The sequence below is a fragment of the Leptodactylus fuscus genome, chromosome 3 (assembly GCF_031893055.1).
Source record: "Leptodactylus fuscus isolate aLepFus1 chromosome 3, aLepFus1.hap2, whole genome shotgun sequence".
Taxonomy (NCBI): Eukaryota; Metazoa; Chordata; class Amphibia; order Anura; family Leptodactylidae; genus Leptodactylus; species Leptodactylus fuscus.
In genome coordinates this window covers 145,534,877-145,556,691 of record NC_134267.1, presented here as the reverse complement: position 1 = coordinate 145,556,691, position 21,815 = coordinate 145,534,877, and the positions used below count along the sequence as shown (strand labels likewise).

Here is a 21,815-nt window from a genome sequence, read left to right as displayed (position 1 = left end):
TCGAGAAAGTATTTAAATATCTGTAAAAAAGTTTTTTTCTATTTGCAAGAGTTTAACTTAAAGGGCTACACATTTAATTAGCACTTATTTGGGTGTATGCAGAACACGTAAAAACTACAGTATTGACAACCTAAACCAAGACCGCAAATGATACCATGCCTCTGCATGAAACCTTAAACAGGCTCTATCAATGGGAAAAGTCATTTTTAACTAAGCACATATGTGTGAAATAGCCTAAAGGCTATGCAAATACCTTTTGTTTGTAAAATGCCTCAGTTTTTGAATGAGCCCATTTTTATGCAAATGCTAAATTACCCTCTAGCGTGCACCCCGGAAGTCTCATTGAGCACACTCTCTTGTATATGCAGCACAGGCTGCTGCTGCCGCCTCATCTCCCTGCTCTCATACACAGCACGCAGCAGAGAGAGTGGAGTGCTCGCTGAGACTTCCCGGTGCTCGCTGGAGGCCAATTAGCATATGAATAAAAATGGTCTCATTCAAAAACTACTGAGGCAACTTACATACAAAAGGTATATGTGTGAAATGGGCTTTCTAAAGGCTATCAAGGATGTGCTTAGTTAAAAATTACTTTTCCCAATGATAGAGCCCCTTTAAGGCTAAGGCCCCAGGTTGCGAAAACTCAGATTTTGCTGTGTTTTTTTGAGCCAGAGCCAAAAATGGCTACAAAAGGAATTGGAAAAATATAGGAGGTTCTTATACTTCTACCTTCTACTCAACCCACTCCTGGCTTTGGCTCACAAAACTGCAACAAAATTTAAAACAAAACAAAACAAAAAAAAAAAAAAAAAAAAAACAACTGCATTTCCGCAACATGGGGCTTCAGCCTTACAGGCACAGGACTAGGAAATCAATGGTCTATGACTGAAGAAGCAAACATTCACGCACAAGATGTGTTCAACTGGAAGATTACAAATGGTGCAGAGTCAGAAGCAGCTGACAATATCCTATCTTATCATTTATGTGAATTAGCAGTCAGTCAATAGAGGAAAAACTATAAATCCATATAGCATTTTTGCATATGACGTGTGCCCTTCTAACCTCTTCCTTACTTCACAAGGTGCATGTCTCCCTGCAGCACTGAACTGCTTAGCTAGTGTCAGCATTACTCAGAAACCTAATTTAATAAATCCAGTGTTATCCGCCTGAACTTTAAAAGCTGGGTTATACAACCGACAAACTGAGAACGATCTCATGACATGAGATAACAGGAGCAAGCAGCCAATTCAAACAAACTGTAAGAAAGTTCAGGATATCCCCCACGGTGGGGAGCCTTTAGCAGACCCCTTGAGATCCCCGAGCCTTTAATGGAAGCCCCAAGTAAATATTTGGTTACATATATTTACATAATGTAAGCGGTCAGAACTCAGGACGGGACGGCTACGCCTGAAATTTAATGAAAAAAGAAAAAACGAAGAGGAAACAATTTTTGTTTCTGTGTGTAAGATTAACTATTTTTACAAAGAAAAAAAAAAAAAAAGAAAAAAAACACACCACGTTTCCACAATGATCAGCTATAGCAAGATTTATAGCACTGTTGCAGTGGCACTGGATCTGAACAGGCCATCTCCATAGAGAAAACTTAGACCACCCTAAACTCCCATTAAAACCATCCATTGGAAATGTAAGTAGAATATTAAAACAAGGAAACTAGAACAGATTTTGATGCCCAACAAGAGGGTGGTAGGTACAAAGAAGGTAATGTGTGTGCCAGAAAAATATGAGATCACAAATTGTAGAATGATAAAGTGACCAAATGTTTATACCACAGTGATTAAAGTCACCCATACACAGGAAATTGGGTGTATTTGGAAGACCACCACAGGATAATGGGCTTCAAAAACAGGAGTTTCCGATGGGCACAACTGTTCACCAGTCTTTTAAAAGGGAACCTGTCAGATTGAAAACATTGTCCAAACAACAAAAGTACATTGCAGCAGGAGTCCGAAATATAACTTTGCGAGAAAATAGGAGATATTGCCTTTCCCATATGCTGCAACCTATAATATAGAGTATATACTCGAATATAAGCTGACCTGAATATAGGCAGAGGCCCCTAATTTTACCAGAAAAACTGGGAAAACTTATTGGCTTGAGTATAATCAAGCTACCAACCCTCAACACCAGGGTATATATCATACAAGATGCCTACAAAGAGAGCATATTGGACCTATTTGGTATCTGTATCAAATAAATATAACCACAGAAATCAGTATTTCCCATAAATAGATACATTTTATTATAATGTTCAAAAGGAAGAAAAAATAAGAACATGACAATTAAAATCGCATCGATATGAGTGGAGGTCGCACTGCTGCACAATATATAGTAGTCACACACATGTATAAATAATCAAATACAACAAGTGTTTTGATGATAGGAAGTATACAATTGTATGCATCAAATACATATATGTAGATACCTTCAGTACCACCTATAAACACCTCAAAATGGACTCATTTCAGGGGGCTGATGAAGCAGGGTGTGCGAAACACGTGTCGGGGCTCTGAGTGGAGGTCGCAGTGGTAAGCACATGGATATACAATTGTTTGTTGTACTAGTTTTGTATATGGTGTCACTTTTATAGGTACTTCATCTCTCACAGAAGAGAGTCCATTTTTGAGGTGTTTATAGGTGGTAACTTGATGCAATATATCCACCTCTTATAGTCCTACTACATCTATTTACTAATAATGACATTTTGGTGGTTTGGGGGACCCTGTAGTTATATCATACCTCCCTAATAAGGAAAATGTCAGAATTCGCCATACAAGAAATGGTTGAACTGTCAATACGGACCTAAAATGAAAGTATGTGTGCACACTGTTTTTTTGCAGGCTGAAAAGAAGAAATCTGCTTCAAGAATTAGGAAAAGTCTAACGCTTTTTTTACATTATGCTTTTTTGGACAGTTTTTATTTTACTCCAGCACACTGTATGGACCTAGAAACCTCACTTTAATCTGTAAATTTATAGGAAAAAAAACCAAATATTGCACAACACTGAAGAGCAGTATCTGGTGTAACCTCCTTATGCAGATGCAAATAAATCAGGCCTTAAACATGATTTTACCACCATAGTGTTTAACACGTGGCATTAGAGATGCACACTTTCCCTTTCTTCACACAAGGGTTCTCATGTAAAACAAATGTTCTATGTAAAGTCTAACCCATCCATAAAGTTTTCACAATAGTCTTCCGACTGTGTATTTGACGTTTAGATCTTTTCTAGCCTAAGGGTGCATTCACACTAAGTACCGCACTAAGGTTTTAGAGGAGGAAAATAGGGAAAAAAAAAAAATTTTAAGGAAAAAAAATTGGTGAAATATTTAATAACCTAATATAATATTTCACCAATGTAAATAGAACCGGGGGCTTTCGGACACAGGGATACCAAATGTGTATGTGTTTCACAGTAATGTTTTTGTTTTATATGTATTCTAGGGATATGGGGGTGATTTGAACATATATCTCTATCTATCTGTCTGTCTGTCTGTCTGTCTGTCTGTCTGTCTCTGTCTGTCTTTCTGTCTATCTATATCTAATCTATCTCATCCATGGATGGAAAGAGACACCCTGCAGTGAAGCTATGCAAGAAGAGAAAAAGGGGCGGGCCAGACGGGTGAGGGAGGTGTGGTTTTCTAAGCAAACTTGAAAACATGCCTCTTTCACCTGTCTGGCTCGTCCCTCCTTCACTGCCTCTCACATCTTGCTCCGGCAATGAAGCCACACAGACAGGGAAGTAGGGGCGGGCCAGACGGTGAAGGAGGCGTGGTTTCAAGCTTGCCGAGAAAACCACGCCTCCTCCTCCCGTTTGGCCCGCCCCTCCTTCCCTGTCTGTGTGGCTTCATTGCCAGAGCCAGATCTGAGAGGCAGTGAAGGAGGGGCGGGCCAGACGGGAGAAGGAGGCGTGGTTTTCTCGGCAAGCTTGAAACCACGCTTCCTTCACCCGTCTGGCCCGCCCTTACTTCCCTGCCTCTCATATCTCGCTCCTGCAAAGACGCGACACAGACAGGGAAGGAGGGGCAGAGCAGGCAGGCACCGTGCTGCTCTCCTTTTGATTCACACAGACGGGACACAGACGCTGCACACGCTGCATTCGGACTATAAGACGCACACACATTTTCCTCCCATATTGGGAGGAAAAAAAGTGCGTCTTATAGTCCGAAAAATACGGTATACGCTGAGCTGATTCTGAATGTAAAACATGTTCAGAATTAGCACGTACAAAGCAGATCCCATTCATTTCTATGGGAGCCGGCATACAAGCGCTCCCCATAGAAATGAATGGGCTGCTTCTTTCACTGCGAGCAGTCCCATTGAAGTGAATGGGAAGTGCCGGAGTGTACGGCTTGGCATGAGCAGAGCTTGCCGTATACGCTGGCACTTCCCATTCACTTCAATGGGACTGCTCGGAGTGAAAGAAGCAGCCCATTCATTTCTATGGGGAGCGCTCGCATGCCGGCTCCCATAGAAATGAATGGAGCTGCTTTATACGCCGCTTATTCTGAACGTGTTTTACGTTCAGAATAAGCTTCAGGAAACGTAGTGTGAATGCACCCTAATAAGCACCAAAAACTCTGAGGTCCTCAAAACTCCTTCACTTGTGGCATGATACACTTCTACATTATGTTTTAAAGATCAGGCTTTGATAGATCCCCTTTCTTTAAAACCGTTGCCCCCAAATAAATTATCAAATCCAAAAAAAAAAAAAAAAAAAAAGTATATTTACACAATGGCAACCATTTTGTTTTTGACTGTCCTAGTGGACGCAAGTATGCAGATTGCAAAGATTGTGAACATCCTACCGTACTGGAATGTGTTGCCAGTTCATACTATACGAATATCCGCAACAATATGTTTGCTGTGGTCACAATGTAGTTTTGGCAAAGTTTTTACACCGTATAAGACATCCTGACTTACATAAGACACCAATGCGTTGAATCAATGGAAAGCAATTTTTCCCAGTTGATTAAAAAATTGACATTCTGATGTTACATTTTATTCACCTAAAATAAACCAACAAGTCAACATAAAGTAACAGCTCATTGTAAGTCTTGATATGTTCTCTTAATGTTACTAGATAATTTTAAGTCCATTTGGATATGTGACTGGAAACTTATGTGCGTTTACGCAGACTCCCATATGTGTGCGTACTTGTAGGTTACATTTACTAACTAAAACATCCATAGCTGACACGGTTACAATCTGTCTTTGAAAGGATTAAGAGCATACAGACTCTTCAGGGATATAAATCCACTTGGCCATTGGCCAAATCAGACGTCACATAATGTAGCTGTCATGTGATGTAATGTCATTGGCATGTCTTTGTATTGAAAGCAAGCATCTGGGGTGCAGCACGTAAAGAAATTACATCACTGCCGAGCCGACTGCATTAGAAGCATCAGGAGCAGATGGAACCTAACATAAAAAGCAAGAGACTCTCAAACAGTGCTGACTCTGCTTTTTCCCCTTATATTGGTAGCCTGGCAGGTTATTTAGCTAACCCTGCAGCTGGCACATAGTGCACAGTTCAACTCCAAGTTCCTCCAGTACAGCTGTCTGAGCCTGGTGTTAGAAATCTCAAAGCTGGGTCATTTTTTTCCACCTCCTTTGGATGCACTTTTGTTTCAGGCAAATTAAACTTACTTGAAATATCTTATCTATTTTATTCACTTAAAGTGCACTTCTAGATCCGATTAAAGGGAGTGTCGGGGTATATTGGGGAAATATGGAAAACTCTACAAAGTCATTGCAGTTACTGATCTTTGGGGCCCCATTTTCATGTAAATTGTTGTTTTATACATATACAAAGGAGGGGAAAGTGCTTTGAGAGCATACCCTAACTTGGCAGGGCTTCAGTTCTCATTTTAGATTCCAGGCCAAACAGCCATTTACATGAAAATCGGGTTTCAAAGATAAGCATGGCCATACTGAAGCTGTAGAATCAACTGTACAAGACACTTATTAGGGTTATAACCAATGTACTGGATTGGGTGGGGAGAATACTCTACTGCCGAGTGCTGACTGCTTCACTTTGTCTCCCCTCGGAGTATTCGTTACAACTAATAAGCCGGCAGCCAAGTCCTCCTGGAATACAGCAGGGAATGAAGCGTGTGTGCGTGGGCAAGAACCTGTTCACCTACATGCTCTGCCAAGAGAGTGCCAAAGAAAAATTCACAAAAAAAAAAAAAAAAAAAAAAAGGTACACATTCTGGTTATAGATATATAGTGGGGGCAGTACATACAGACTTAACAGGCCCAGTTTCACTGCATGGTTATCAATATTTGGCCCCATTCACATGGCAGTATTGATTTCGCCCCAAAATCAGCAGCAGATTTAGACCTCAGGATGCTGAAAATAGTGTCTTATTCAATCTTGCCATGGATTCTGCAGCTGATTAGATTCTCCAAAGTCTGAATGGGGCCTAACGCTTATATACTACCTCTGTATTACAATTATATAGAGTTGTACGTACTTATCTTCTATATCACAGTCCATTCAATCAGGCTTGCTTCAGCAAAAAACAACAACCCAGAGACCCAATTTTAGGTATTTTTCCTGTGGTGCTTTTGAACAAAAACCATGCAGTTGCATGAATTACACCACAAAGGGAACTTTTGAGGCTCTGTCGCCCAAAGGTCCAAACAAACTTAGCAACGGCCCTGAAGTTATTGCTGACAGACTCCCTTTACCATCTCTGTTGTGCATGGGTTAAGGTAATCACCACTACATACTGGTGGCCTATTAGTATTTAAAAAAATAAATAAATAAATTTACAAAAAGCATCTATCCTCTGAAGTCAACAGAAAATGAAATTAGAAATACTGCATCTGAAAAGCTTAACATAAGCACACCCTAAAGCAAACCACAGTCACTGCAGAAAAGCAGATTTTTTTGTTGCAGATTTTGCTACATTTGAGCCAAAGCCAGGAGTGGATTGAAAAGAAGGGTGAGGGGGAAGAACTTCCTAGATATTTCCAGTTACTTCTGTAGCCACTATTAGGTTTGGATCAAAAACACAGCAGATGAAGCAGAATGAAAAGCAGGGTTACCAAACGTGGAGCCTTAGCCTAAGGCTGCTGCCACATACTGAGGCTCCCGCTGCAGATCAGAATAAACTGCTGGAATTTTTCACAGAACATGAAGTGAAATCATCAGTTGATTACAACCTTATCTTTGTTGCTGGATATATCACAAACAGCAAATGTTTCAGTCTGCCATGACCATATCATCATCTCAAATACATCCACTGCACTACAGACAATATACACTGTCACTGTGCTCTTAGGGGGCGTTCACACTGCTGTTGGTGTCCGCGGTTATTGTCTGTACAAAATTTTATCAGCAGACAATAGCTGGTCCGTTTGCAATTTCCATTCATTTCAATGGGATTTTTTATCGTGTCCTTTAGTGTCCATTTACAATCATGTCAGTTTTCAAGCAGCAAAAAAAATCCTACATGTAGGACTTTTCTGTCAGTTTGAAAAAACAAACTAAGTTTTTTATTTTTTAAAACATTGAGGTCTATGGGCAATGGACATATAACGGACAATAACTGATTGCCAGTGGCGTAACTACCGTGGTAGCAGCAGTAGCAGCTGCCACAGGGCCCGGGCCATTAAGGGGCCCGGTGACAGCCGCTACCGCTGCGTTTTTTTTTTTAAATAGGCTGTTACGGGCCCTATTCATTTGCCGATCCTGGCTGGGCCGGGATCGGCAAGTGACACCGCGGGCCCCACAGGGGCTATCATTATACTCGGGGGTCTTTGCAGACCCCCGAGTATAATGACCGGCGGATCGGGAGAGGTAATAAACATAAAAAACTGTTACTTACCTCTCCGTGATCCTGCCAGGCCTCCGTCCTACTGTTGTCTGACGTCTCTGACGTCACATGAACCCGGCATGCTTCCCGGGTCATGTGACGTCCGACGTCATTAACGAAGGACGCGAGCGGTGGTCAGCACAGGAGGACAGCACAGCACAGGAGCCGGGGAACAGGTAAGAAGCAACAGTGGGTTGTTTTTTTTTAATGTTTTTATTCCCCGGGTCTCCGATTATTATACTCTGGGGTCTGAAAAGACCCCAGAGTATAATAATTGTTTATGGGTGTCCACAGAGGGACACTATTGGGGTTAATACTGTGTGCAGGGGCCACTATTGGGGTTAATACTGTGTGCAGGGGCCACTATTGGGGTTAATACTGTGTGCAGGGGCCACTATTGGGGTTAATACTGTGTGCAGGGGCCACTATTGGGGTTAAAACTGTGTGCAGGGGCCACTATTGGGGTTAATACTGTGTGCAGGGGCCACTATTGGGGTTAATACTGTGTGCAGGGGACAGTAAGGGACATAATAGAGTGCGGAGGAGGGGCTCGGTCGAGGTCTTCGGCGTCAGTTGGGATGGGGGGGGGCCCCATGTCAAAAGTTCGCCAAGGGGCTCCGCCATTCCTAGTTACGCCACTGCTGATTGCCATCAGTTACGGTCCATTTGTGTCTTTTTCTTATAAAAAAACAGACACCTTCTGAACAGATATCAACGGTAGTGTGATGCCTTCCTTACATTGCACTTTCATGTACAACCAGTCAACAGATTAGTTAGTGCTTTAGTGCTTATCCCAACATGTACAGAAAAGGGCACATTTATGTTTGGAAAGCCCTTTACCTAAATATAGTTGAATGGTGAACTATAATAAAATTACCGGTAAGTAACTTATGAAATTTACAGTAATATGGGATAAAAAGTGTTCTCTACTGCAACTACATTCAGATTTTTGAAGTGCCGATTTTCATCCAGGTACAACAAAAATCTGGTGCACATTGAGAACCAGAAAGATTTGGCATTATGTGGCATGAGAGAAAGCTAAAGTGGTTCCCGTAGCTAACATTTATTATCTATCCAAGAAATTCACACATTCCACTTATGCCAATATCTGAATGCATACACATCCAAATCTTTGCCAGAATTTAATAGTCCAAAAATCTGCATGATACCGATGTCTAAACATTTCAGAGTCACAGTTGGCACATGTCCTGTTATGTGTTGGGGTGGTCGGTGTGTAACTGCTCACTCCTTTACTAGAAAAAAGGCACTCCCCAAATGTAATGTAACAGAAAGCACATACATCTAATTTAAGAGGTATGATCACCCTGTATGCCCCCTAGAAATCACTAGAAGGCTACATAGGAAGAGTCAGTGTCAGGCTGTAATCTGTGTTGTTACTTGTAGTTCCCCCTGTCTTATACATAAGATCGTAAAAATTCATCTTGCTCCCCCAACATGGAGTTCTGTGCCCCCCAATACTAAATCTACATTAGCTTTCAAGCAATAAGACCAAGTCCTTAATTTAACAAATGGTGTTATGATGCCCTTGCCATTCTACTGAAAGGGGGCAGGGCCGTTGACTCCACCAGATTTATTCTCAATATAAAAATGTGATATGCCTTAAATTTACTCATATATGACATAACCAAGATCTACTTATGCAACGGGCTAGCATGGATTTCAGTATGGGTGTAGGTATATGCTCTCCTGGGGCAGGTATCATCAAGACTAGCTTGGAAAGCACCAGTTTTGATAACTACTCCCATGTGAAGTTTTCAGCAGATACAATGATAAACGTGGTGTAATGGTACTTCAATATGTAGAAGCTGATCCTTGAGCTCTTAAAACACAGGACTTTGGAATAAGTTATCAATATTCAAGACCCAAATATCCCATTGACACATTTAGAAACCTAGGTAAGAGACATTAAATATATATTTAAAAAGTTATACCATCTGGGAGTAGTTTACAGGATAAGGCGTCGTCCAGATCTCTAGCAGTGGCAGGATCAATGCTGAAGATACACTCCTTCCTGCAAAAAGAAAGAAGAGTAATGTGTGTATTATAAAACTGTGTAGAGTATATGGATTCTGCATGATGCCCTAAAACGAAGTAAACAAAAAAACCATGAAACAAAAAACTATTCTCCAACACACACTTTACTTAAAGGGGTTACCCACTGTCTCAAAGTCAATGGTTTAACCAACTGGCCATACCCAAAGAGTGGTTGTTTCCATTGAGATGCCAGGCACTGTGATGCTCACTTTCTGTATTATCGATAGCAACATTTATGAGTTCAAGTCTATGCAACATGGCTGCCCATGTAAACAATACCTGCAGTTATGACCTTGGGGAAACACATGCTCTGTGATGGTCTCAGGGCAAAATAGAATGGTCTAACTTAAAGGAGTTGTGTCATGAAAAGCATCCTATCTATTCTGTTAGTTTATGTGAATTTAAGACTTTTCCTAAATACATTGCTTTATCAAAACTACTTTGTTTGGCCGCTATCTTATATAAAATACCCTGTGTGTACTCAGCCTAATAGACCAGGGAAGCTTAAACCTTCCTGCTGTATTGTTCGATTTAACTACATAGGCTTAGGATGCAGGTAAAAGGAGGCAAGTGATCATTTCCCCCACCATATTGTTGTGGCACCTCTGGGGGTCCCCCACTGCACCCCCAGTTGGGAATCACTGCTTTAGATTCATTTACATGCAAGAAAACACTACTTATACAAAACCATATTGGTTTGTGTTTTAATCAGCAAAAACATTCTACAAAACATATTTGCACAAAGTTGCAGAGAGTAAATAAGACAAAATGTTCAAGGTAGGCAATTAAAGTTTTCTTTAAGGCTAAAGCCCCACATTGCAGAAAAGCTGCCTTTTGATGCAGATTTTGCTGCTTTTTGAGCCCAAGCCCCATTACACTTCTGGGTTTGTTTGTTTTGTTTTTTTTTAAAAAAAGAAAAAATGCAGCTAAGGCCCCAAGTTAAGAAAATGTGTTCCTTTTTTGTGCTTTCTATATATGTCCCATTCCTGTTGAAGCCAAAAAAAACCCCCAAAACACACTTTTCCATTATGAGGGGCCTCAGCTTAGAGTTTTCACGTACTTACAGATCTGTGGGGATCAGACACTCAGGGCCCCCACAGATCAGCCATTGGTAGCAGCAGTTGCACTTCCTGATCACAGCCTGGTCTGATTGATTTAAGTGAATGGGGTGAGCTGCTACACCTAGATGTAGAGAAGGTGATGTGATGGGTAAGTATTAAAGATGCAGAAGTGCTAATGACAAACACTGCAGCCTCTTCAAGCAGCTAAACCACCAGCTGTCTGACCCCTGCCGACCTTTGATGAGCTTTCCTAAGTATAGGTGATCATTTAGCCTGAAAAAAACCCTTTAAGGCTAAGGCCCCAGAAATCACTGCAGAAAACAAACAGCAGCATTTTTCATTGAATTTTCGCAGGCATTGTAAAATGCAGTATTTTTCACAAGATGGGGCTTCAGCCTAAAACAGGGCAAGACATTAGTGAGGCATCAACCATCAAGCCACTCGAGAATGGCTGCTTAAAGTATAAGCACAGGCTCAGCTGGAAGCCGGTACATGAAGTGACTTCTGTTATAAGAATATAGTGGTTATAAGCAAAATCCTTATGAACAAGCAGCTAAATCACCAATGAGAAGAAGATAATCAGGTGAATGCCAAGTGTGAAAACACTCAGTTGTGTCCCTGTTACTAAGAAATAAATCGCAAAGCCCTGGCTTGAAAATATAAGGAAGAACAGGCTGTTCCTTGTTGCCAGATAGACAGCCTGGTTTGGACATTTTTAACACATAGCTAACCAAGTCTTGGTTTAACATTTGCAATAAAACACTATTCACTTCTATTGTCAAAACTGTTGGATTATTACAGTTTTAAGTTCATGTAAAGATGTACTAAACACTGCAAGGTCAGCAAAGAATTACATTACTGACAAATTTAACCTTAAAATTAGAATCTGCAACAATTGCGTAGTATTCCTTTGTCAAACTCACCTCTCCAAGAAACAAGTGAAGTATGGATTGGCAGCAAGTACCACCTTGGCTGATCTTAAAGACCAGCTCTTAACCAAAACCTCTACTTATTAGATCTTCTGCAATGTGATCCAACCTTGCATACTCCAAATGCTACATTTAAAGCTCTGTTGCCAATATCAACTGCTTTGATCTGAAATGAAGGATTAGGCTTTTGCAAAAGGCTTACATGAAAAGGAATACAGGAGGATTAGAGGCCTGGTCACCAGTATCTTTTTTCACCAAGACAAGAAAATAGTCATTTAAATTATGCAAGATTTATCCTCTGTATTCACATTTCATAATATTGACCAAAATGATGTATTAATTAGCATTAAAAAGTACTGTATTTTTCAGACTATAAGATGCACTTCTCTCCCCGAATATGAAAGGAAAATGGGGTTGTGTTTTATAGCCCAAACGAGGCTGTTTTGGTGAGGGGGTGGGATGGAAGAGTGGGATTGCAGCATCACCAAACTTCTTCCACCAGCAGCAGGAGTGGGATGATGCTGCAGGCCCTGGTTGCGCTAACCCTCCCCAGTATCCATCGTGCTATTGCAGTCTAGATGTTTCCCAAAACGGTATAGCTAAAATTTACATTTGTCCCTGCAAAAAAAAAAAAAAAAAAAAAAAAAAAAAACCACACAACACCCTATGCGTCCCTGTACAGCTGAGGGGGCACCTGTCAATGTGGCCTTGCAGCTGTTGCAAAACTACAACTCCCATATATTAAATATTTTACCTTTTTTTTTTTATTCAATTTTTTCCCCCTATATTCCTCCTCTAAAACCTAGGTGGGTCTTATGGTCCGGTGCGTCTTATAGTCCAAAAAATATGGTAACATTTTATGGCCTGATAAAAATAATCCTGGTATGATTCCTAGGACTGTCAGGGAGTCCTGTTATCCTGCCCCCAGAGTGATTTATTGTGTTAAACAAGGAAACCTGTCAATCACTGCTGCGTTGGGGCATGTTGATCGGAACTCTGTGTCTTAGAGTTCTGTCAGCAGCTATTAGAAATTAGACAACCCCTTTAAACTAATAAAACAGAATGGAGTTAAAATTATTTGACCTATGCTCCAGATAAGTTTTTTGTTGTTGTTTTTTTCTTGGAGGGAGGGGAGGGTCTGATACCATGGATCGTTAATAATCAGGTGTGTGAAGGGGCTATGGTGTTTATGCAAACATCTGATTCATAGTGCATCTGCAATGTAATTTCAGGGTGTTACCACATTGGATGGCACCTACAAATTAAACTACCGTATTTTTCGGACTATAAGGCGCACCGGACTATAAGGCGCACCTGTAAAAAAATGCCTGCTAAGGCATCTAGGTTCATATATAAGGCGCACTGGACTATAAGGCGCACCATATAGGGTGACACAGGGGACAGAAGCATCAGCAGCTCCAGGGGATGATGCGCTCCCAGCTCTCCAGTGTGAGACAGAAACTAGGCGGGGACACAACAGACTGCTGTGAAGAACACGTAAGGCAGCGAGGGGGCGTGACCAGCAGCCAACATGGCCGGACGCTGTCCTAACATCACGCCACAGAGTGCAGCAGTCACGGAGCGGTCACTTCGGCGCGGCGGAGAGACCAGCCACAGCATGACCGGGACCCAACCAGTTGTATTGGGGAAGAGACAGCTTCAAATTGAGTTTCTGCATCTTCCATTAGAGGTAGGACAGATCCATATATAAGGCGCACCTGACTATAAGGCGCACTTGCAATTTCTGAGAAAATTCTAGTATTTTATGTGCGCCTTATAGTCCGGAAAATACGGTACATACAATGCAGATAGTGAAGAAGTCAGTGCAAAGCTGATCTGCAGTGATACCGGACCCCACTGAGATCACCTACGTAAAACTCTCCTAATACTGAATTCAGGAAAAAAGATAAAAATAAAAAAAATATATATATATATATATATATATATATATATATATATATATATATATATATATATATATATATATAGATCTTGAATTATCAGGCATTAAACAAAAAAAAAAAAAAAAAAAAACAATCCTGTCCCAAAACTGTAAAAGCACAGACTTGTCAATAAACTTTACATATACTTGACAATTTGTTCTTGACGTCACTTCCATTGTTCAGGTCTTCGACTAAATCAAGTCTTACCTCTGTCTTTTTTCGCAGCTACATTCTGCTTTCTAGTACAGAAAACATAATCCCAATATTAGCTTCAGATAGCAGCTGCAGAGCAACAAGTGATTGAGTATCAAAATTTCCCTGTACAGTCCAGTAATATGCAGTTTTAACATGTAGCATTAAAGACCTACATAAAGTATAAGCCAACACTGAACCTTATAAGGGGTCAGACCAAGAAATAACAGCCCTAGTATATTAAATTACATTAAGTCAATTTTATTAGGAAAATTTAAGAAAGTTCTCCCAGAAGGCACTCCACTCTGGCCCACGAGAAGAGTACATGATTATACATTGCAGAGAAAGCCATCTAGATACTGATGGCTTCATTTGTGAGTTCCTCAGTTGTGTCATGTGACCAGAAATCACACTCGCCAACTGACAATACAGGGAAATTTATCAATCCCTCCGACAGTGTTCTGGTGTAGATGGGGCCATATTGTGGTGGACACTTTGCACAAGGACTATTCTTGCTCTAAATGTGCACCACATCCCCCATTCTATGCTTCACTCGCCACTTCCAACAAATGTGGGCAGAGCAGGGCAGGCTCGGAAGGGGACACTACCACCAGAAAACTGGTCTGAATTCTAATAAGTGTAGGGTAGGAGTCCTATAGGAAATATATACGCCAGATGCTGACTAATGTAGATTTAGGTTCTGATGCATAGATGACTATTTTATGAAGAGACCAGAGCCTCTTGGTAAACCAAACAAACATGTCTTGCCTCTTTCTAGCCCTTTAAAGAATGGTGTGTGAAATGCTAATCTTCCTAAAATATGCTCCAGTGTCTGCAGTGAGTGGACAGGAAGATAGTTTCTCCATTTTGTCCAAGAGACTTGCATAGAAGAATTTTCTGCTCACACAAAGTTGCTGTCTCAGGGTATGTTCACACCTGCGCTCTGAGCACTCTGATTGTGTTCCCCATTCCGCTTTACAATATGCACAATGGGGAACAGAATTCACATTTTTCGGGCCCCATCTATGGGGTTTTGCAAGTAACTGCTTTTTAAGCGGATTAGCTTTGGTTTTTTTCGGGTCCCCAAGCGGACACGAAGAATGTAAAGCCAAATCCTAGTGTGAACCCACCATCAGAAGACGTTGTTTACGTACCATAACCGAGTGCTAGAAGGGAATAGATAAACCTATAAAAAGCCACCAGTAACTATCTTCAGAATTATTATCACCATGTAACTTACTAAAAGGCCAGAGAACAAACAGGTTTGAAGGAATGGAGAAGCCTGTGCGCCATACTTGTAGGAAGGGATCTGTCATATATACACATTTTATTATGTTGAAAGATCTAAAGAATAAACGGAACCAAGGTAAAAACATGCATGCCATTATGATTTAATCCAGAAGCAGCAAAACATAGACCAGCGCAAATATTCTTTGCCTGCTTAGAATAAGGTAACTGAACTGAAAGCCCTTTTATACACGTGCTATGTAACAAGCACTGACCAATATGAGGAGTTTTCAACTTGCTTGAAAGGATGAACTCCTGCTTGGGATTTGAGCAACGTGCAGAGCGGGATATGTCCGGGGAGACTGGAGAGATGGCAGTCACTTTAAACATGAGTTGTGGGGGCTAGGGCTGCAATATTGGTCTTATTTTAACCATTTCCGGACCGCAGTAATTTAGTAATTCAATGAACTAGTTCTATAACTGTTTACCCTGAGCCAGTCTGTATATGGACAATAGTGCATTCACTTTTTACACTAGGAAATGTCCTACCACAAAAAGCTAGCATAAAAATACAAGCAGGTAAACAAGTTATTCTTGACTGCTGCCATGCTTAGGGCTTGTTCACACAGTTTTTTGGCCGCGTATTTTGACGCGGAATAGTCAGTAGTGGAAAAAAAGAAGCAAGACAACCCTTCTTGCTGCAGATTCCGCAGCTGGTTTAGCCGTGGCACGAGGGTCCCTCCTGATTAGGCGCATTATTTGCATTGCATCGGCATCCCGTCGTGGCTAGCCGTGCGGAATACAAATTCCGCGGCGCGTACATACCCTTACGTGGGGCTTGTTGCTTGTACACTCCAATAACCTATGTAAAAAGGGTGTTTTTTTTTTTTGTTTTTTTTTTTTTTTTTTTTTAGAGTGGGGGTCATGTTGCAAAAGTTAGCATAAAGCACCTGAGAATTTTGTATCCAGATACTGCTACTCTGAAAAAAAAAAAAAGTATCACTGCACATTATAAAGGCAATTCTACCGTTTTTTTCAAATTTAATAAAGCATATGGGGGAAAAAAATTGGAAAGCATATACAACTGTATTGAGATTTGATCATACAGTATTGAAAAAAAAAATATGGGTTTAACCTTTAAACACAAAAACTATACATGATGAGAATACCCACCCACCACAGGAAAAGTGAGAATATGGAGACCCAATATGCTGCCAATGGGCTTCGCCATCAAATTCATACATGAAAATTAGAAGGAAACACCTTGTTAATTTCACAATTTTAAGTCTCTAGAACGTGACTACTCTGTTTAATTCCTTGTGTGTTTATTTTCTACTGAATAAACCCGCCTTGAATTTCAATGGCTGGTTCTGCTCCAGGTGAGAAAACTGACAGTGTCCTTACTAATGTATTACTCCACTACAATAATAAACCATTCCAGAAGAAGGTCCATTTGGAAGCCTGTACAATCTAATCCAACCGATTGCTTACAGATTTGCTGTCAAGGGCAGTTAACACTGAACAGATTTTTTGATATTTTGAAAAAGACAAATCTAAATTAGCGTATAATGTGGTCAATTCGTTGTCATGAAAATCTCTAACACTGACATCTCAGCCAGAAATTTCTAGCACCTTAGTCACAATCACATCCCACAATACAATGTAACCATGCAACCAATGGTGGCCATAGACATCCATACTGAAGGAGAACATTAAATGCCCATATTTAAAACTGGAACTTTTCGTAAGTAACTCATTGTGGTCAGATGCATTAGTAGGAAAATCGGAATTCCTCCACAAATTTTGTATGTACATTATCTTGGTCATGGTCTAGGAGGGCATTGTCACAGGTTTTTGTTTTTTTTTTGCAATTATTAATTATACCAACATGACATTATTACTTATGTGACACTTCATGATAAGTAGTAAACCCCATTTCTGTCCATTATATGACTTATATCCTGAATATTTAGTAGTTTTCCCCTCTCCAGGAACAAACTAGTTGCTTTGCCAACTACCATATAATGCACAAAACTAGAGTCCCAACCAACTCCATCTTAATCATTCAGAAGCAGCATGGACACATACACCAACACTGCTTAATATTGGAAACTAGCAGAAGCACTTGGATTTGCACGGGTATATTTCATTTTTTTGTTGTGTAGTGGCCCCATAAGAATTAGCACTGGTCTATTTTGTACGTCATTTGTGGGTAGTTTAAATAAGTTTCAATTTCTAAGAATGCTAACATCTAGTAAGGCAGTGCAGTATAGCTACAGTCCATTTATGGCTGTTTTTTATGGAAACTTGGTAAAATGAAATGTGAAGTTACATTGGCTGATACACGTCATACGACTGAATATTTAAGGATTTGCGAACTGCTATTGACCAATACAGGTCCTAAATAGCTTGCTATGGAAACGGTGTAAAGTTGTGTGTAGGTCAAGACTGAAGAATCTGCAAGTTTCCATTGGTCCATAAGTGTCATATGATCAAGTACAAGTGCAGTTTGGATAGGAGTGAAAAACCTGTGATTGGTTGTTATGGAAGCCTGAAGTAAAGCTGTGTGTATGTGACCTTGTGTAAAAATGTCATCCACAGCGCCCTGCACCTTTAAAGCTGACCTACAGCAATGAAGACAAAAGGTTGGGTTGTTATGGAAACCTGGAGTAAAGCTGAGTGAATGTGGAGAATAAGTGCCTGCGAGCTTCTATTTACTGACAAGGGACATGTGACTGTGTATGGCAGTTGGAACATGAGTGAAAGACTTGCAAGCTTCTACTGGCTAATGCAGGCCATTTTTGGAAATACTGTACCTCAGGAACGGTAAGTCATAAAGAGTCTAGACAGTCTAAAACCTTCCCGGACACCTGATGTACTTGTGTGCCAAATTTGGTGAAGATCGGTCCAGTCGTTTGATCGCACTTATGATAAAACACTTGGTTTAGGAATGGGTATACGCTGGATAACTTAACCATGGCTCTAGACTAGAGATTTCTACAGACCTTTGACAGGAGTCTTAGTAGTCAAACCTTTAATAAGGAAACCTCTTGAATATAGCATGGGGTTTCTCTTTACATTGCATTTTGTGGAAAATGGCCCTCTACTCCATCTATTCCCAGACATTACGGTAGCTCATCTCTATTTATGACTGATGGACATTTGGCTATTTATCTATTTGTGAGAAACATATTTCTTAATATATTAAATGCAAAAAAATAATTAAAAAATGCCCTTTTTCTTCCCTTGTATGCAACGCTGCCTTGAATATTTGTGTACATTTAAAGCTACTATAAGAATAAAAGGTAAAATCAGTTATAAAACCATAGAAAGCCACTTATGTGAACTTTGATGACATGGAAACAGACTGGAACTACTTCAAGGCTATACAAAAATCAAGTCCAACAGCTCGGAAACGTCAGGACTTGTTAGGTGGAAACTACAATGACCTACAGAAACTGATGAGAAAAACAGCCTACATTTATCCTGATTGTGGCAGCAGCATCCAAGCCTTTATCATCTGCTAAGTAACTAAGCTGAAAACTGCAGAAAGCTAGAAACTAATTGAAAAAGAGCAATGTTGTGTTTATACTTGCAAATGAAAAACTGTTGCCTTAGGAATTTTTTTTTTTTTTTTTTTTTTTTTAAAGTGAAGTTCTCAAATATATTTCGCCACTCAATGTGACAAATACACCATTTATCAAGATGCAATCAATTGGTCTTGGAAAAGCTACCCACCAAACAATTCCTCAAATTTTCCATTTACATGCACTTTATAAGGAATATCTTTTTTTCCATAACTTTTCTTTTTAGATTGCTCCATCTCACATTTACTGCACAAATTTCTCAATTCAAAAAAAAAAAAAAAAAAAAAAAAAAAAGCAAGGGGAAAAAGTGTGAGAGTAAAATATATTATATTTGGTCACAAAGATTTATTGACTCATTTTTAAAAGTAGCTCAAGTCTATCATGTGTTAGTTATTATGGTGCACAAAAGGCTAAATAAATATACTTTCCTCAAAAGCTATAGACCAGGACATTTTATACAGTGGTGTACCTATAGGTTAAATAGAAGCTAATGCTGCAACAAGGCAGTAGGTTAAGAGAAGGACCAATAGCCGCTCATATCAGGGTTTATTCTGTCCTACTACGACATTGTGTACTAACAACACTGATTTCATTGTCTGCATTGCCTGTTACTATAATGCATTATTAAAGGGGTTGTCCCATCACAAGGAACCCATCTATCCTGCTAGTCTATGTGGATTTAAAACTTTTCCTAAATACATTGCTTTATCAAAACTGCTTTGTTTGGCCACTATCTTAATTTAATTAACTTCATTGTTTACACTCCGTTTCTATGGCCCTTGGGATTATCTGCTCAGTTCTCAAGTGATGTAGCTGCCTGCTCTCAGGGGGAGAGGGAGGGGCTGGGAGCAGCTCTGAGCAGTTTGTGTCTGATAAGTAGTGGAGCTTCTCAGATAGGGGAGGTGAGAGCTCTGGGGTTTCTGAGCTCTTATCAGTCAGTTTAATTGAATTTGGCTGATAAGGGCTGAGATGGGGAGTCCGTTACCTCTGTATGTAATGCAAACTGACTCAAATCCAGCTCTGCTACATCAGCTTCACACTGTGGTAATTCAATTACAACCAATCCCGTGCAAGTGAAACCCCGCCCACCTATGTGCCAAGAAAAGCAGTAAGTGAAGAGAGCACAACAGCCTGCAGGTTAGTGAACAAGAGTCATTGGAATACCCCTTTAAAAGCTGGTCATGACATCACTGGTCTCTGAAGTCGGCATTATTCCTATACGGTGACACTAGCTTATTAACCCTTTCCTATGGTTTCACAAGGTTTATTTTTCAAGGGTTATGAAAATAATATTTTTACTTATGTAATCTGTTTATATTTTTCAATGGTATATATTTATTTTTTAAAATTTTTCCTAAACTTCTCTATTAAAAGGTTCTGCATGAGTATGCAGAAATGCAAAAAATTATGACGGCAAGACAAAGATGCACTTTGGGACATTTGTTCCTCTGTCCTGTGTGACGAGCAGCAGCTAAGGTTGGCTTCACATCTGCGTTTGCCTCTCCCCACGAAATCAGTCTCAAAATCCTCAAGAGCTGATTTCAAACGGTTAGTTTTAAAACCCATTGATTTAAATGGGTTGCAAAAAGCATCTGCAGGTCTGCATTTGGAGCCTTTCCGTCTGGTATCTGTGCTCTCCTTTGAACAGAGAGAAAAGTCTGACTTGCCGTACTTTTTCTCGGCTCAAAAAATAAAATTCAAGACGGACAGCAACATTCAGGTCTATGGAAAGCGGAATACAAACTGAAAGCAATCAGTTTGTGTGCCGTTTTGCAATCCTTTTTTCCCCCTCTGTACATGCTCAGAATGAAGCAGGGGTAAGAAGTAAAAAAAAAAAAAAAATACAGGACACCCATTGAATAACAGTCTAAAAGGACGGATTTGGGTATCTGCTGTGTAACAGTTTGGAACCCTTTTTGTACAATTTTTTTTTTTTTTTTTTTTTTATTATTAAAACTGCAAGCAGGTGGACACCAGGCAGAGATGTGAACCTAGCCTAAGGCTGTTTGTAGCACACTGGCTACACCTTAGCTAATTGTGCGAAACACAAGATAACTAGTTACTTAACTGCGATAGGCATTTTGTGAACTAAACGAGGGGAGGGTACTGTATGTTATTAGAAATTGTGTAAGAAGCAGCAGCAGGATTTTAACCCTCACTAAAAAGGTTTAATGTTGAATACATTCTAAAATTCACAAAAAGGTCTTTATTTTTTTAGTTTGGTTTTTTTCCCACACTAACGACCTTATTCTAATATTTAAGGCAGTCACATAATTTCAACAGTTGCTTATCAAATGCTTTTCCCACTGACAACTAGTCCTGAACCCCTGTAATATGTCAGATAATGTCCAACTCTGATTGGAGTTCAGAATTGCACACCCTCGTCTGCTCCTGTCTGACACTGCCCACCTGACTGTACATAGACTACATAGCATATCAGGCTCCAAAACTAACTGCAGTGATTGCTCAGGAACGGTGGGAGCTAGAGTATGCTGGAATCAGTGGCGTGTCACCCATTAACAGTTGCAAAGAACTCAAGATGGTCAAGGTGCTGAAGAGGTCTTTAAGCTGGTAATGCCATTTAGACTATGAAGTAAACCTGTTGATTTGGTGGGACTGGCTAATTTGTATGGGAGTGTCCCAATATTCTTTCAAAAAAATTAAAAAAATAAATAAATAAAAGTCAAACTTCTAGGTTTCAACATGCCCTACCCTTTTATTTTCAGGTTAAGAAAGTCACTGTCAGACACTTGACTGGAGGTTTTCCCACTTCCACTGTTTAAGAGCATGCACCATTCTCCTATATACATATATTGTATAAGGGCTGGGAAGAGATAGCTGTAAGCCAAGGAAATGTTCAGCCAATAGTGCTCTGAAGTGTATTGGCCAGTGTGCTCTTTAACCTGCATTTCAAAGCCCCTTGCACAAAACAATAAGATTTGTAATCCCCTGTAATACAAAATTACCAAAATCATAGTC

At 40.1% G+C, this 21,815-nt stretch overlaps 1 protein-coding gene across 2 annotated transcripts in view; it reads right to left on the bottom strand.

Annotated features, from left to right (window-relative positions):
* Positions 1–21,815, bottom strand: part of DIS3L2 (DIS3 like 3'-5' exoribonuclease 2) — a 230,714-nt gene that overhangs the window by 86,946 nt on the left and 121,953 nt on the right. For both annotated transcript variants that reach the window (XM_075268480.1, XM_075268481.1), the window contains one exon: positions 9,795–9,874. In XM_075268480.1, the coding sequence (XP_075124581.1) occupies positions 9,795–9,874 (80 nt within the window). The remainder of the gene's footprint in view (positions 1–9,794; positions 9,875–21,815) is intronic.